Source organism: Budorcas taxicolor, chromosome 5 (genome assembly GCF_023091745.1).
Source record: "Budorcas taxicolor isolate Tak-1 chromosome 5, Takin1.1, whole genome shotgun sequence".
In the NCBI taxonomy this organism is placed as follows: domain Eukaryota; kingdom Metazoa; phylum Chordata; class Mammalia; order Artiodactyla; family Bovidae; genus Budorcas; species Budorcas taxicolor.
Window position 1 is genome coordinate 73,483,878 of NC_068914.1, and position 13,291 is coordinate 73,497,168.

Sequence of the window (13,291 nt, forward strand, 5' to 3'; positions counted from 1 at the left end):
CCTTTGTTTTGCCAGCATGGGATTTCTTTTATACTCTAGGAACTCCTGATATTCCTGTGCTGTGTGTGTGTATTGGGGGAAGGAGGGGTGGCTCTTAATGCATTTTTCTGATTAAATGAATTTCATTGAACTCTTCAGATTTTCTCACCAGCTGCAACTGTGCTGTGAAATACTCAAAAAGAAAACCCTCTTAAACTCATTTTAAAATATTTATTCTATACAATACCTTTAAAATATATTATCCATACAGTATTTTATCAAGGAGCATTGCAGGTAGTCTGAAATTTCCCCCAATATTACTATCTTTTCTTTGCACATTCCACTTTTATTTAGCATCTTCTGTGTACCACGTATGGTAGGAATATATAAGTAGATAAGGCATAGTTCCTGTTCAGTCACCATCTAGTATCAAAGAAAATCCAAATCAAAATAAAACCTTGAAAGAAGGAAAACAAATAGTTGTGATGCATTAGATAAATGTAGACAAAGTGAAGCATTTGGAGAAGCGTCTAGAGTTAGGGAACATGTGTGATGCATGAGGTAAATCTTGAGGGCTGAGGAGGAGTCTGTTAGACAGCGGAAGAATATTTTAGGCAGGAGGAACAACTTACTTATTAGGCATGATCAGTATGATGAAAGCATAGGGTTGAATGAGTAAGTTAATTGTGTCGGAATTGAGAAGGGAGAGGATGCAGAGGCCAGGTCATGGAAGGCTTTATATACCATGCAAGAGATTATGACTATAGCTTACTGGTAATGAGGTGTCCTTGTAAGAGTCCATTTTAAAAGTCATTAACAAAGAGAATCTTTGCCTTTATCACCCATTTGCTTATATTTATTACAGGAGCAGATTTATTGAAACTAACTAGAGATGATGTGATTCAAATCTGTGGCCCTGCAGATGGAATCAGACTTTTTAATGCATTAAAAGGCCGGTATGTAATTAGTGTTAAAATATCAGTGGGGTTGGATTCCAAATGGATTTGGATTCAGGGACTCTTCACAATACTCTTTGTGCAGCTAAATACATCTTGTCAAAACATTCTATTTGAATGCCAGCTGTGTGCCAAATAAAGATGAAAATTGTCATTTCCTGTACTTGATCCAAGAAATTCCTCACGATATTTCATTTTTCATTTCCAGGTAGTTTTTTTCATTTAATTAAATATTCATTGTCCCTATTATGAGCCATTAGGTTTGGTGATACATTGATGAGCTTTCTGGAGAGAGAGAGAGAAAGATGATATACAATAAGTATTTTGAATAGTAATAAGTGTTTTAAAGAAAAACAAACAAAAACAAAGTTGTAGCTTGTAGAGTACTCAGAATATAGTCAGGAAAGACCTTTCTGCAGAGGAGATATTTAAACTGAGTTATGAGAAGGATGGACGCTTTGGAGTCATGAGGGAAGAAGGTTCTATGGAGAAGAAACAGCAGGTACAAAGGTCCTGAACTCAGTTTTACTAGAGAAGAGATCATTCTTAGGTTTCGGCAGGAATTCATGGAATGTCTGCTTAATACAGAGTAAGAGTAATGCCTGAGAGTAATTAAGCAGACTAATTAATGTCTGCTTAATTTCAAGTCTCTGTTTGGGATTTACAATTTAAAGTAGGTAGTAGTAATATTGATGGGAAAAAAATATAGGTCAGTGCCATAGAACCAAATCAGTGACTAAATAATGAAATAAGATTATGAAGTATTTTTGTTTATTATTGGAGATATAAAATCAAGTTGGAAACTTTTAAGCAAAGAGGTGAAATTCAAGGGTTGATTACTAGGCAAAAAAGAATGGATCATTCATTTTTAAATGTATTATCTACAGAGCATTTAGAAGTAGGAAGGAATAAGGTGATCAGAGCAAGAGGTGATTCAGTATGGTTGTCTATGAAGAAAGAACAGAAGAAAGGCTAAAGCTGACTGGGAGGCAGTCGTGAGGGAAATGAGATTTTTCTAGTCTGTGGCATTGGTGCTCTTAAGTAAAAGGTATATCTTTGAACCGTACAAAACAGTGGCTTACACATACTGAGTCCTTCTAACCTTTACATCAAAGGTTACAAACTCTGACTACAGAGGCCACATGTAAATGGGTGGCAGCCCAGTCTAGGGTGCACGGAAGAATGCATGTGCACCGTGCCTGTGGGACAGCTGATTGGGTTCTGTTTTGTAGAATGAGGACCTTGGCTTTTTCAAGGAAAACCAAAGATTCAGAGGTTGATGATGCCTTCTGTTGGAATGAATTCAGTTAGACACAGATACACACCAGTGAGGAGTAATAATTCATAGCAAATGAGCTACACTGGTCCAAGGGCTGCCAGTTTTCAACCTGTGCTCTATCGTATTAGACACAAAGGTTCTTCCGTAAAATGTGCTCACCATGAGAAATGTGACTGACGGTTGGTTTTTCTCTCCTCCTCCTCAGGATGGTGCGCCCAAGGCTAACTATTTATGTTTGTCAGGAATCCTTGCAGCTAAGGGAGCAGCAGCAACAGCAGCAGAATCAGCAGAAACATGAGGATGGAGACTCAAATGGTACTTTCTTCGGTAGGTCGTTTTGGACAGGCCAGGACAGATATGAAGAAAAACGAAGAGATGACTTATGAGCATGTCTGATGGGAATTTATCAGGCAGCAGAGTCAGTATTTGCTAAAAGTAATGGTAATTGCTCCAATGTTTATTGAGTTCCTAATATACACCGGGCACTATTCTCAGCATTTTTACAGGTTTTAATTTTTACGGCTGGTGTCTCCTCATTGCCATATATTTTATTGTTCTTCCCCAACATTCAGGTGAGGAAAATGAGGCTTAGGGATGTTAAGTAACTTGCCCCAGGTCGCACAGCTAGCAAGTGATTGAGCTGGGATTTCCGTTCAGGCAGTCTGCTTCTGCGTCCTTTAGAAAAAGTGGGCATTCATAGTGATGAGATTGCCTTTAAGAGCAGAGAAACTCTGTGCTGACTGTCTTTGCTTTCTCCCTTTTGCAGTTTACCATGCCATCTACCTAGAAGAACTGACAGCTGTTGAACTGACAGAAAAAATTGCTCAGCTTTTCAGCATTTCCCCTTGCCAGATCAGCCAGATCTACAAGCAGGGGCCAACAGGCATCCATGTGCTCATTAGCGATGAGGTAGATTGTTAGCACAGCTGAATCACCAGATGACAGTGATCTGTCTGGGCATATGACGGGAGCAGGAGCTGTTCCATGGGGGCAGCACGCTCTGCTTTCCAAGACAAGACGTTTTCAAACATTTTTGTTTGTTTACCTCCTAAGGTTTTTTTAAAACTGTGTATCCCCTTGCACATTTTAGGCTGACTTAAGTTTTTAAGTTTAAATAGTGGGGAAAATGTGTCCATTTGGGGTCGTATTATAGGACATATAAAAATGAAATGATTGCTTCACTTTTCTAACTATGTTTCATGTAACCTGAATACAAGAGTAATTTAATACCACTGTCATTTGTTTAAAAAAATACATGAATATACTTTTTAACGGAATATTTATATCATTTGTTTTCTTAAGCTGATATTTTCATTCACTTCCCCCATAGAATTTCATCTTACCATAGTCTACTTTTATGCTTGAATGCCTTTTATTAGTTTTTCCTACTATATTACTTTGAAACAAAAACTTGTTTCAGTAAAAATTTAAAATTATTTGTTCTGGATAGAATTATCACCATAATTATACAATTGATTAAAGCAACATAAATGTATTATATATTTTGATAAGTAATTGTTAAACATTAAGAAAAAATTTATTAAAAGTACATCTGGGAAGTTCCCTGGTAACCTCATGGTTAGGATTCCGGGCTTTCACTGCCAAGGCCTGGTTCAATCCCTGGTCCAGGAACCACAAGTCATGTAACTTGGCCAAAAATAAATAAATAAACACAATACAATGAAAGTGCATATATTAATGAGATGGATGAGATTAACTGATTCCTTACCCTTTCTCCCAGACACAATTAATTCATAGATAAATACTGCCTATTACTAGAATGAAATAGAGTTCAACATCAATTCCATCCTGTTTTTTTCCCCCTAGATAAGAAGTACTGTGGAATCTGATTCACATAAATTGATAGATAGGAATGGATGAAGTTTGCTATAATAGCATTGCTGGATTTTTTTTTTTTTAACTTCTGGGTTATGTGCCAAAAATTACATAGTGATGGTATCAAAAATTATTTTGAATCATCTGTCATTTGACAGTTTGTGGTTAGGTCACCCTTCAAGTCTGGTGAAAAGAATTGAAAACTTCGTGGCCCCACGACTGTATCACCTCGTCACTCTAGTTCTCATTTGCAGTTACACTTTTGCATGCTGCAGGCTTTTGTAGCCTAGGGCAGTGCATCTCCGTAAGCTTTCAGGAGGGTGAAACTCTTGCCTTTACTTTATAAAATGGGGAAAAGGAGTTTGAAAAGGGAAGTGAGAAAGGAAAACAAGAGGTTCTCCGGTGGTTTTAGGAGAGATATAGATGTGTAATTCCTCCCATATGGGCCTGTCTGGATCTATGTGCCCCTTGGAAAGTCTGGGGGTTAACCCAGGAAAATGTTTTCTCGAACTAAGAAAGCTATTTGAGCTTTTAAAGCTTTTGAAAACTAAACAGGAGAGAAAACAAAACAAAGGATTCTTTTTCATTTATATCTACTATAATAAAAAGCCACATAGGCAAAATAAATACAGAAAACCAAGGTTTTTAATGATCAGCAAAATTTCCTGCTCTTTTCAGATGATACAGAACTTTCAGGAAGAAGCCTGTTTTATTCTGGACACAATGAAAGGTAATAAAAATTAAGATAAATGCCTTTTTCAAAGGAGTCTGAGGGTTTTTTAAAATAGTAATTCTTTGAGGAGAGAGGGAAAATATTAACCACCATATTTGAGATAAAGAATGTGACATTGGAGATTGCTTCTTTGTGTGAATTGGCTTCTTGCCATTGTCAGGGCAGACGAAGTGTGACTTTCTGCCATCATCTTTTACCTTCCATGGACAAGTGATGAAACTGAGGCAAAATGTTGTTTTTCTAGTGTATATTTATTACATGTATTCTGTGATAATTAATAAGTATACTACACTTTGTCCTCCTGTTTTTTTCTTTCTCTAAAGAACCTTAGCACATATATTTTTCTCCTTCTGTGTTTTGGAGGTGACTAAAGATGACTCTCTTTTCTTTTTCTTACAGCAGAAACCAATGATAGCTATCATATCATACTGAAGTAGATATGGCTGCTGCTTCCTTCACCCATGGGAAATTCTCCTCTTGGAGGGGATCACAAATGGAGATTTGAACGGCTGTAGGAACCTGACCTGTCTGACTATGTGGGGGAGTCAGAGGCAGAGCCAGAACCCCAGCCATCTGTGTTGGGGCACACATGGATTTCTGCCTGACAGGCATTTCTGCAACTGTTTCTTAGTTAACATTTCTGGATTCTACTGTTGCTGAATATCAATAGAAACTCCACATCATTTAGGGGGTGTGTGTAGGGCATAATGATGATGAGAATTGTGTGATGTTTAATGGAAAGATGTTAAATTTTGTGGTATGCAGCCCATGTAATTTTTTTTCTAACATAAAAGCAAACATCTGTATTCCATAAGACCAGATCCTCAGTCTTTTTTGCCTGTGGAAACTTCATCAAAGAAGAGAAATTTGGAGAAAGAACAAAATTCTTCTTTTAATTCCCCCATAATTCGATGATGAATAGTAATTTTGGCTAACATTTATTGCACATTTAGTTGTGCCAGGCAGTGTGATAAATTCTTTAAATGGATTATCTTGTTTAAATCCTCTTCATAACCCTGTATGAAGTAGGTAATAATGATCCCTAATTGAAGATAAGGAAATGGAGTCACAGGGTGGCTAAGGAGCTTGCTGAGTAACAGGCAGCTAGTAGATAGTGACATGAAGTGCAAACCCAGGCAGGCTGACTCGTCTCACTGCTGCCCATGACTGCCACCCTCACAGTCCTCTGTGCATGCCATCCTTTCTTACTGTGGCTCCGCTGGTGAATCACACGTAACAGTGAGCAAGAACTGACAGGTTAACATCCAAAGGGACAAACCACACCTGAATGATGAACCAATCAAGAGATACAAAAAATGAAAACACAGACACTTTCAAAGCATTATTAGTTGTCAGAGTCACAGAATTTAAGGCAGTGAAAACCAGAGATTATCTGTTATTCCCCAAATTCACTATTCTTGAATGACCTCAAACTATTTATTAATGGGTTAGACTAACCTCTGCTGTCTCTGTCCCCTCTGCATCTTGTCTTGGGATAGGAAGTTCTTTTACTCATGTAGCGTTCTTTTATATAAGCTTTACAATTCATTCCCATCCCATTCACATTCTTACCATATACTTTAGTTCTTCTGATTGCAATTGTGTGCGCTTGTGTGTGTGCATGTGTAAGACTGTGGGTCATTTTTTCACATGTGAAGTTTTATCCAGAAATCCCTCTACGTGTTATACTGAGGTGAAAAATGATAATGTTCAAAAGATTCTGTATTGGATTTGGATCTCTGTGTGTGTGTGTGTGTGTATTTTTAAGCATTTGATAAAGTTTAAATGTTTTTATACAGAGATTTTTGTTGTTGTTCATTAAAATCAACCTGCAAAATGGTCTTGATTTCTTTTGATTTGAAAGAAATTGAAAATTTTGAAACTGGAAAATTAAGTCAGATGACTTTATTTAAAATTGACCTGGACAGCTTGACATATTAAGCCAAAATACTTTTTTAGTGACTGATTACTGGATGTCTCTATTTTTCTTTGTGAGGGGAGACATTTCTAATTGTATTATGTTCCTAAGACTGGTTCTCAGCCTCAAGGGAGTCAGCTGTCTCCCCAGCAGGATGCTAATTTTTATTTTTATTTATTTATTTATTCCAATCCTCTGAATGTTAGGCTGGGAGGGTTGGACTTTTAAGGTCCTTTCTAAATCTGAATCTGTGACTCTTGTTTACTGTAAATGATACACAGAATTCTATTAATATATTTACTATAAATTTTATACTTGCTAATTTTTACTTGGGGTTAGAGGATTTTTTAAGAGTAGTTCTCAGATTTATATAGAGATGAATTTATATGTTTGTAATCATAGATCCTCAAATTAACTAGAACATCTCTTAGGCTTTCTTTAGCTCCAAAAAAATATTTATAGTGCCAATGCTGTATAATTGGTAAGAATTGGTATAGTGATAGAACATTGTAATTATTCAGTTTCCTTTAAAAATTTTCATTTCTTCACTATCGATCTTTTCAATTAAGTGAAAAATTTAAACTAGCTTTTTCATAATGAAAGTAATACACAAAGTGATAAGTTCAACAATAAAGAAGTAACTTTTTCTACTTATAATAACTTTAATAAAGTATAACTTTTTCTACTTATGTCCTAGTCCCACTCTATAGAGGTAGTCATTGCAAAAAGTTTCTCTCTCAAACACACACGAACATACACAAATATGCAGATGGGCTCATGTAGTTTTAATGGTCTGCAGTTTTCTTTTTTGTATTTAACATGTCTTGAACACCTTTCTATATTAGAATTTATAGTTCAACATCATTCTTTTGAAAAATAGTCATTCCCTATGAACATATGGCATTTAGGCTAAGTCCATTTAAGCATATATTCTAATATTTTTTTGCATTTATTTCTAAAATACCTTCCAAGAAATAAAGTTGGCTGGATTTTACCTCTTTAACCATGTGATAGTTGGTATTTAAAATAAAGAAGATGGTTTAATATTTCCATTAGAGTGAGGCTATATAAGAAGGAGAAGAGTTAGATTTTAGACCCTCCTGAGAACTGTAGTAGCATCCTATTTGACTTAGCATTGTCAGCACTGTTCCCTTGAAGTATAATAGGTTCCATCTAGAAGAATCTATAGTATAAAGACTTTGATAGTTAAAAGGGAGACATTGGAAAGTAAAAGGATCATTGCAGAATTCTTAAGGATTGAATACCAGTCACAACTTAAAATGTGACTACTAAGTAATGAGGTCCCATATTATGCCCCAAAGATAAGAATGTTTGCCCACATAAATGATTTATTTAAGAAGCCATTTAAAGGGAGCAGAAATGGAGGTTGTCAGTTTGTCTGGAAAGAGATTACAATATGACAAATACGAGACAACTAGAGTCTGAGAGACCTGGGAAAGTGAGGTCCTCATGACGGGGCGGACGTGATTCCTGGAAGTCTGGCACCGTCAGGCACTGGATACACTGTGAGGGGCAGAGCATGATCTGACCACTGTGAGTTGGAGGAGCAAGGGGAAGCTCGGCAAGTGGAGAAGGCTTGGCATAGTGGAACTAACCATGTCTCATTTAGGCCTAATGATAGAGTGTTCTGAAAGCCCTTCGTATCCCCAAGTGTTCTGAGAAAGTCTTTTGTATAGGGTTGCTGCAGAGATTTGGGCTGTCTTCAAACTTCCATGAAGTATTGGCTGAAGCTTCAGCATTTAGTTTTGAAAGTAACACAAATTTCAGATGCAGATGTTTGAAGTCAGGACTGAGTTTTTCCTTCTCCACTGAAGCTTTTTCCTCTGGCCAATACCTAATAGTTCCAGGTAACTGGGGACCCAAGAGCTCAAACTGAGCCTTTGTATCATTTTTCTGAGTTTTCAGTCAGCTTTCTTGGCTACGGACGGGTGGTTCCTCTATGGCAATTTGATCTGTTATGGCCTCTGCTGGTCTGTTAGGAAAACTCGAGCCTCACCGGGAATGGCACAAATGCTCCCATCTAGCTGTATCTTTTTACTGATATACAAAATAGTCCTATCTCATTCTTTTGCTTCTAAAAACTGCTCATATTTTCTCAGTTGTGAGCTAAGGTTTTTCCTGCTAAAATATATTTATTTTTATTTGTGATTAAATTTTTGTTTCATTATACAAACTCCAAGACTTAAATGAAGAAGAAAGATGCTCTATGTGATGTGACGTTAATGGCATCGGTACTTGTTTTCTGTTTTAATATTTTATTTCTTCTCCTTGCTTCTTTTAATGACCTTTTATTTTACCTTTGACCTTAAACTCCCATCTATTTCTACTTCCTTTTTCCTCATCTTTCCTCTTCACATCCAGATTTCTTTTATATTTTTCTTTATGAATACTGGCCTGTTCAACAGATTAATTTGGAAATTGCAACTAAAGCTAGCATTTGTAAAAGTTGTTTATGGGCTTCCCTGGTGGCCCAGTGGTATAGAATCTGCCTACCAATGTAGGAGATGTGGGTTCGATCCCTGATCTGGGAAGATCCCACATGCTGTGGAGCAGCTAAGCCCTTGCACCACAACGAGAGCCTGTGCTCCAGAGCTGGGGAGACGCAACTGCTGAGCCCACTCGCCCTAGAGCCTGTGCTCCACAGCATGAGAAGCCACGGTGAGAGGCCTGTGCACCACAACGAGAGTAACGTTCCCTCACCACAATTAGAGAAAAGCCAGAGCAGCGCTGAAGACCCAGCACAGCCAACTTAAAAGAAAAGTTGCATATGAATTACAATTTTCAGTTGGATTAATATCAATTATAAGAAAACTTGGTATTTAAAAAATACTAATGTGTTACTTACTATGTGCTGTGCTGTGCTTAGTTGCTCAGTCATGTCCAACTCTTTGCAACCCCATTGACTGTAGCCTGCCAGGCTCCTCTGTCCATGGGATTCTCCAGGCAAGAATAGTGGAGTGGGTTGCCATATGCCCTCTAGCTCTTCCCAACCTTGGGATCAAACCCAGGTCTCCTGCACTGCGGGCAGATTCTATACTGTCTGAGCCACCAGGGAAGCCCTCGAGGTAAACAGCAATCTGCAGTGATTAAAGTGAGGAATGTGTACCTCACCCAAAGTGTACTATTTTGTATTATGTGGAATCTTTGGGGACATGGGTAATAACCTAGGTTTATTCTATGAATCTATGTTTTCATGTATTTGTGTAAGGTGAGGTACACATTCCTCATTTTAATCACTGCAGACTGCTGTTTTCTTTGAGTTTTTTTTTTTAATCACTGAATCACCAGTGAATTCCCTCTTTCTGAATTCTAATGTCTAATTTTTCATTTAAGGGTTTAATTAATATCTTTCCTTAGACATCTGTATAACTTTGCTTCAGCCTTTCATTCACCTTTTTTAGGTTTATTAAGCTTGCCTTCTCTAAATTCATCCTTGTACTCTAGCTCCTCAAAAATGGTTGTTACTTTGCTTTATTAATAGGTTTTTGTGTGTATTATACACTTAGGTAGATCAATTTGTGAATGTCTTGTTTTTTGAAACCTTCCTTGATAAAACATACAGCTTCTTATTTGTGCTTTTCAACTGCTATGGTCCTGTCTTTCTCCCAGATTTGCTCTACTGATCTCTTTTGGTTAGTGTGGAATTAGTCACAAAGGTGCCTGTCTCTCTAGATCTGGATTCTAATTAAATGTAAATTAGTAAAGTAACATACAGCCTCAGGGCTAAATCTACAGATTCCCTATCGAAAAACAAATAACAGTGGCTTGGATTTGTATCAACTCTTTTTCTCTAAGCATCACAGCGCATAGTATCCTCTGATCTATTCATTTTCAGCCTCCCAGGAGAATGTACTCTTTTATCTTTTGTTTGGTAAAGAGTGGTTGATAAAATGTATACTTTGGTGTCAGATGAACCCTTGTTCAAATCTCAAATCTTGCTCTTCCTGGATGTGACCTGGGACAAAACAATCTCTTAAACCCCAACTTTCTCATCTTAAAAAGGAGGTAATTCTTAATTCATAGGGTTGCTATGGAAATTACAAAGGATAATAAGTATAAAAGTTATATCTTATTGCAGTTTTATTCCCTTGCTTAATAAATTTAGGATACTATTGAAGGCAAGATCACCTCTACGTGTAGATATAATCAAAAGACAGACGTATAAACACTGACCAGGATATAAAATGTGACCTTTGGCTTTTGTCTTTGTTGTTCTTGATTATCTGTCTTTCCTTCCTACTTGAGTTTTTTGCCCCTAAAACCCACCCAGCCATGAATTATGCATGGTCTGGAACAAAACAGTCACATTTAGAGTTAGATGTCATGTCCATTGCTATAATTTACATATTAATGTTAGCGTTTCTCTTTTACTTGTCCTTATAACTTCTACTCTACTGCACTCCTAGTCATTTGACCCCCACTGGTCCTGCTTGGGCTGTAAGCAGAATCCCAATTATTATGAGTGAACTGGCACCATTGTAATAACTTACCTAGTGATTCTATCAAGACAATGAAGTACGGTGAATAAGTGGCTCTGTGAGAAGTGGTTGTGATGTTTGTTCTAACAATCCAGATGATCCTTTTGACTGATCTACAGCTTACTGGCAAACTGGATTCTCTCAAAGGATGTGGTAACTTTGCTTTGGCTGTCTTCTAATTTGGTGTCATTAACCAAGAAAGCTTGGGTATTGAGGCTGATGGTACTCTGATAAATTTCCCTGACTGACTGCTCAGATTCTAGATGTGTTGGTATATGAAACATTTTTAGCCTACCCAACATGGCCTTCGGGCTATTTTTTGTTACTCATCCCACTGACTCTAAACATTCTGGGGTCTTCTCTTCCTTTTTGATTCCTGCATGTCCAGGAAAAACAGAATCATATGAACATTTATATCACACTGTGTTGTCAATAGTTTATATCACTATTTAACCTCCACAAAATCCTATGAGATACATACTTTTATCTCCATTTTGCAGATGAGGAAGCCAAGGCACAGGGAAGTTAGTTACCTTGCCAAGGGTCACACCGTTAGTAAGAGGAGTTGGGGCTTGTAGTCAGGCCATCTGGCTCCAGATTTCATGCTCTTGGTTACATGTTATATCATGCCTAACTTTAGCAGATAGGTGGATGATCAGTACTCTAAGGATTGCTGTTTTGTGATCTGCTTTTTTTTCATTTTGCGGTATTGTATCTTGGTCTCTCTGAGTCTCATATCACATAGGAGAGAGAACTGGAATTCTTGGCATTTTTCAAATCACTTAACCTCTCAGTTCTAAAACTGAGATGGCTTGGTACCCGGTAGATCTTGCTCATAGTTCTTGGTGGCAATGTAAGTGCACCATGCTTTGGAACCAGCCTAACCAGAGTTTAAATCCTGCCATCCATCCATTTGATAAATAAAAAGCTCCTAAATGCCAAATACCATGCTTTGTACTTGGTGCTGAGGAAACAGTAAACAAAACAACTTCTTACTCTCATAGAATTTACTCAATTGATAAAAGACTGAAGGATAAATATACATCAAATAGTAAATGCTTAAGAAATATAGGGCAAGGGGATAGATACTTAGGGGAAGCCCCATTTTAGAAATATGGTTAAGGAAGTGTCTCTGATGAGGGGACGTTTGAGCAAGTATTAAGTGAAGAAGTAAGTATAGGTCTAGCTGGTGAAAGAGTGTTCCATGATTGTCCTGTTGCAAAGAATCTAGTGGGCCAGGGCAGTTAAACAGAAAGGGAGGGAAAATGTAAGAGACAAGCTGACATACAGGATGGTGGTTGTTCAGGCCAGAGGATTCACCTGTATCTTACAGGGCCTTGTAGGTCAAAGGAGAGACCTGGTCTTCCATTCTGAGCGAGACAAGACCAAGACTGGGTGTCCTTGGCAAACGACGTACCACATTCCGATTTCTGAGTCTTAGTTCTCGGTTTTAAAAATGAGTTGCAAAATTGTGAAGATCAGAAATCACGTCAGAAAATCTGGAAAGAAAACAATCCATCAATACACACTGAAGATTACTCTGCATTGCTTCTATTTTCTTTATACTCTGGGCAGGCTGCAGCACGTCGCGCTGCTTAAGACTTAGATCCCCTGAGCGAGGATAAGGGGGATTACGTTCCTTAGACCTGGAAGTGTGGGCCTGATGAAAGGAAAAGGGGAGTTTTAGAAGAGAATCTGTTTAGTCATCGAAGATCTGGAGCTGAGGGTCTCCCCTCATCCTCTTCAAAAGGCTGCAGCGACATCAAACTCGCTTTCCCAGGCTGCAGCGGAATCACATCCTTCTGAGTCTGCCGGCGAGTTTCGGCTCTGCGCAGGTAGCCGCCTCGTTTCGGCTCTGCGCAGGTAGCCGCCTCCAACTCCCGGCATGCCGCTGGGCGTAGGGCTATCACGTAGACTCCATTTCCCAGCCTGCCCCGGGGCTCGGTCCGGACGTGCCGGCGCCTATAAGAGCCAGAGCGCTGCGGCCGGAGCCTATTGTTAGCCGGAGCCGGGGCGGTTCTGGGCGGCTGCTGCCGGGGGGCGCCCGAGTTGTCGGAGCCGCCCGCCCTCTGCCGCCTGCCGGCCGACCTG

The 13,291-nt window shown here is 38.5% G+C and overlaps 1 protein-coding gene across 3 annotated transcripts in view; it reads left to right on the forward strand.

Moving 5' to 3' along the window:
* TFCP2 (transcription factor CP2) overlaps nucleotides 1-6,610 on the forward strand; it is a 48,653-nt gene extending 42,043 nt beyond the window's left edge. For 2 of the 3 annotated variants that reach the window (XM_052639590.1, XM_052639591.1), the window contains 5 exons: nucleotides 845-935; nucleotides 2,420-2,541; nucleotides 2,981-3,123; nucleotides 4,729-4,780; nucleotides 5,186-6,610. In XM_052639590.1, the coding sequence (XP_052495550.1) occupies nucleotides 845-935; nucleotides 2,420-2,541; nucleotides 2,981-3,123; nucleotides 4,729-4,780; nucleotides 5,186-5,220 (443 nt within the window). In that variant the 3' untranslated portion in view covers nucleotides 5,221-6,610. Of the gene's footprint in view, nucleotides 1-844; nucleotides 936-2,419; nucleotides 2,542-2,980; nucleotides 3,124-4,728; nucleotides 4,781-5,182 lie in introns of all 3 variants that reach the window. The other variant, XM_052639589.1, reaches the window with a different exon arrangement.
* Nucleotides 6,611-13,291: the final 6,681 nt, after the last annotated feature.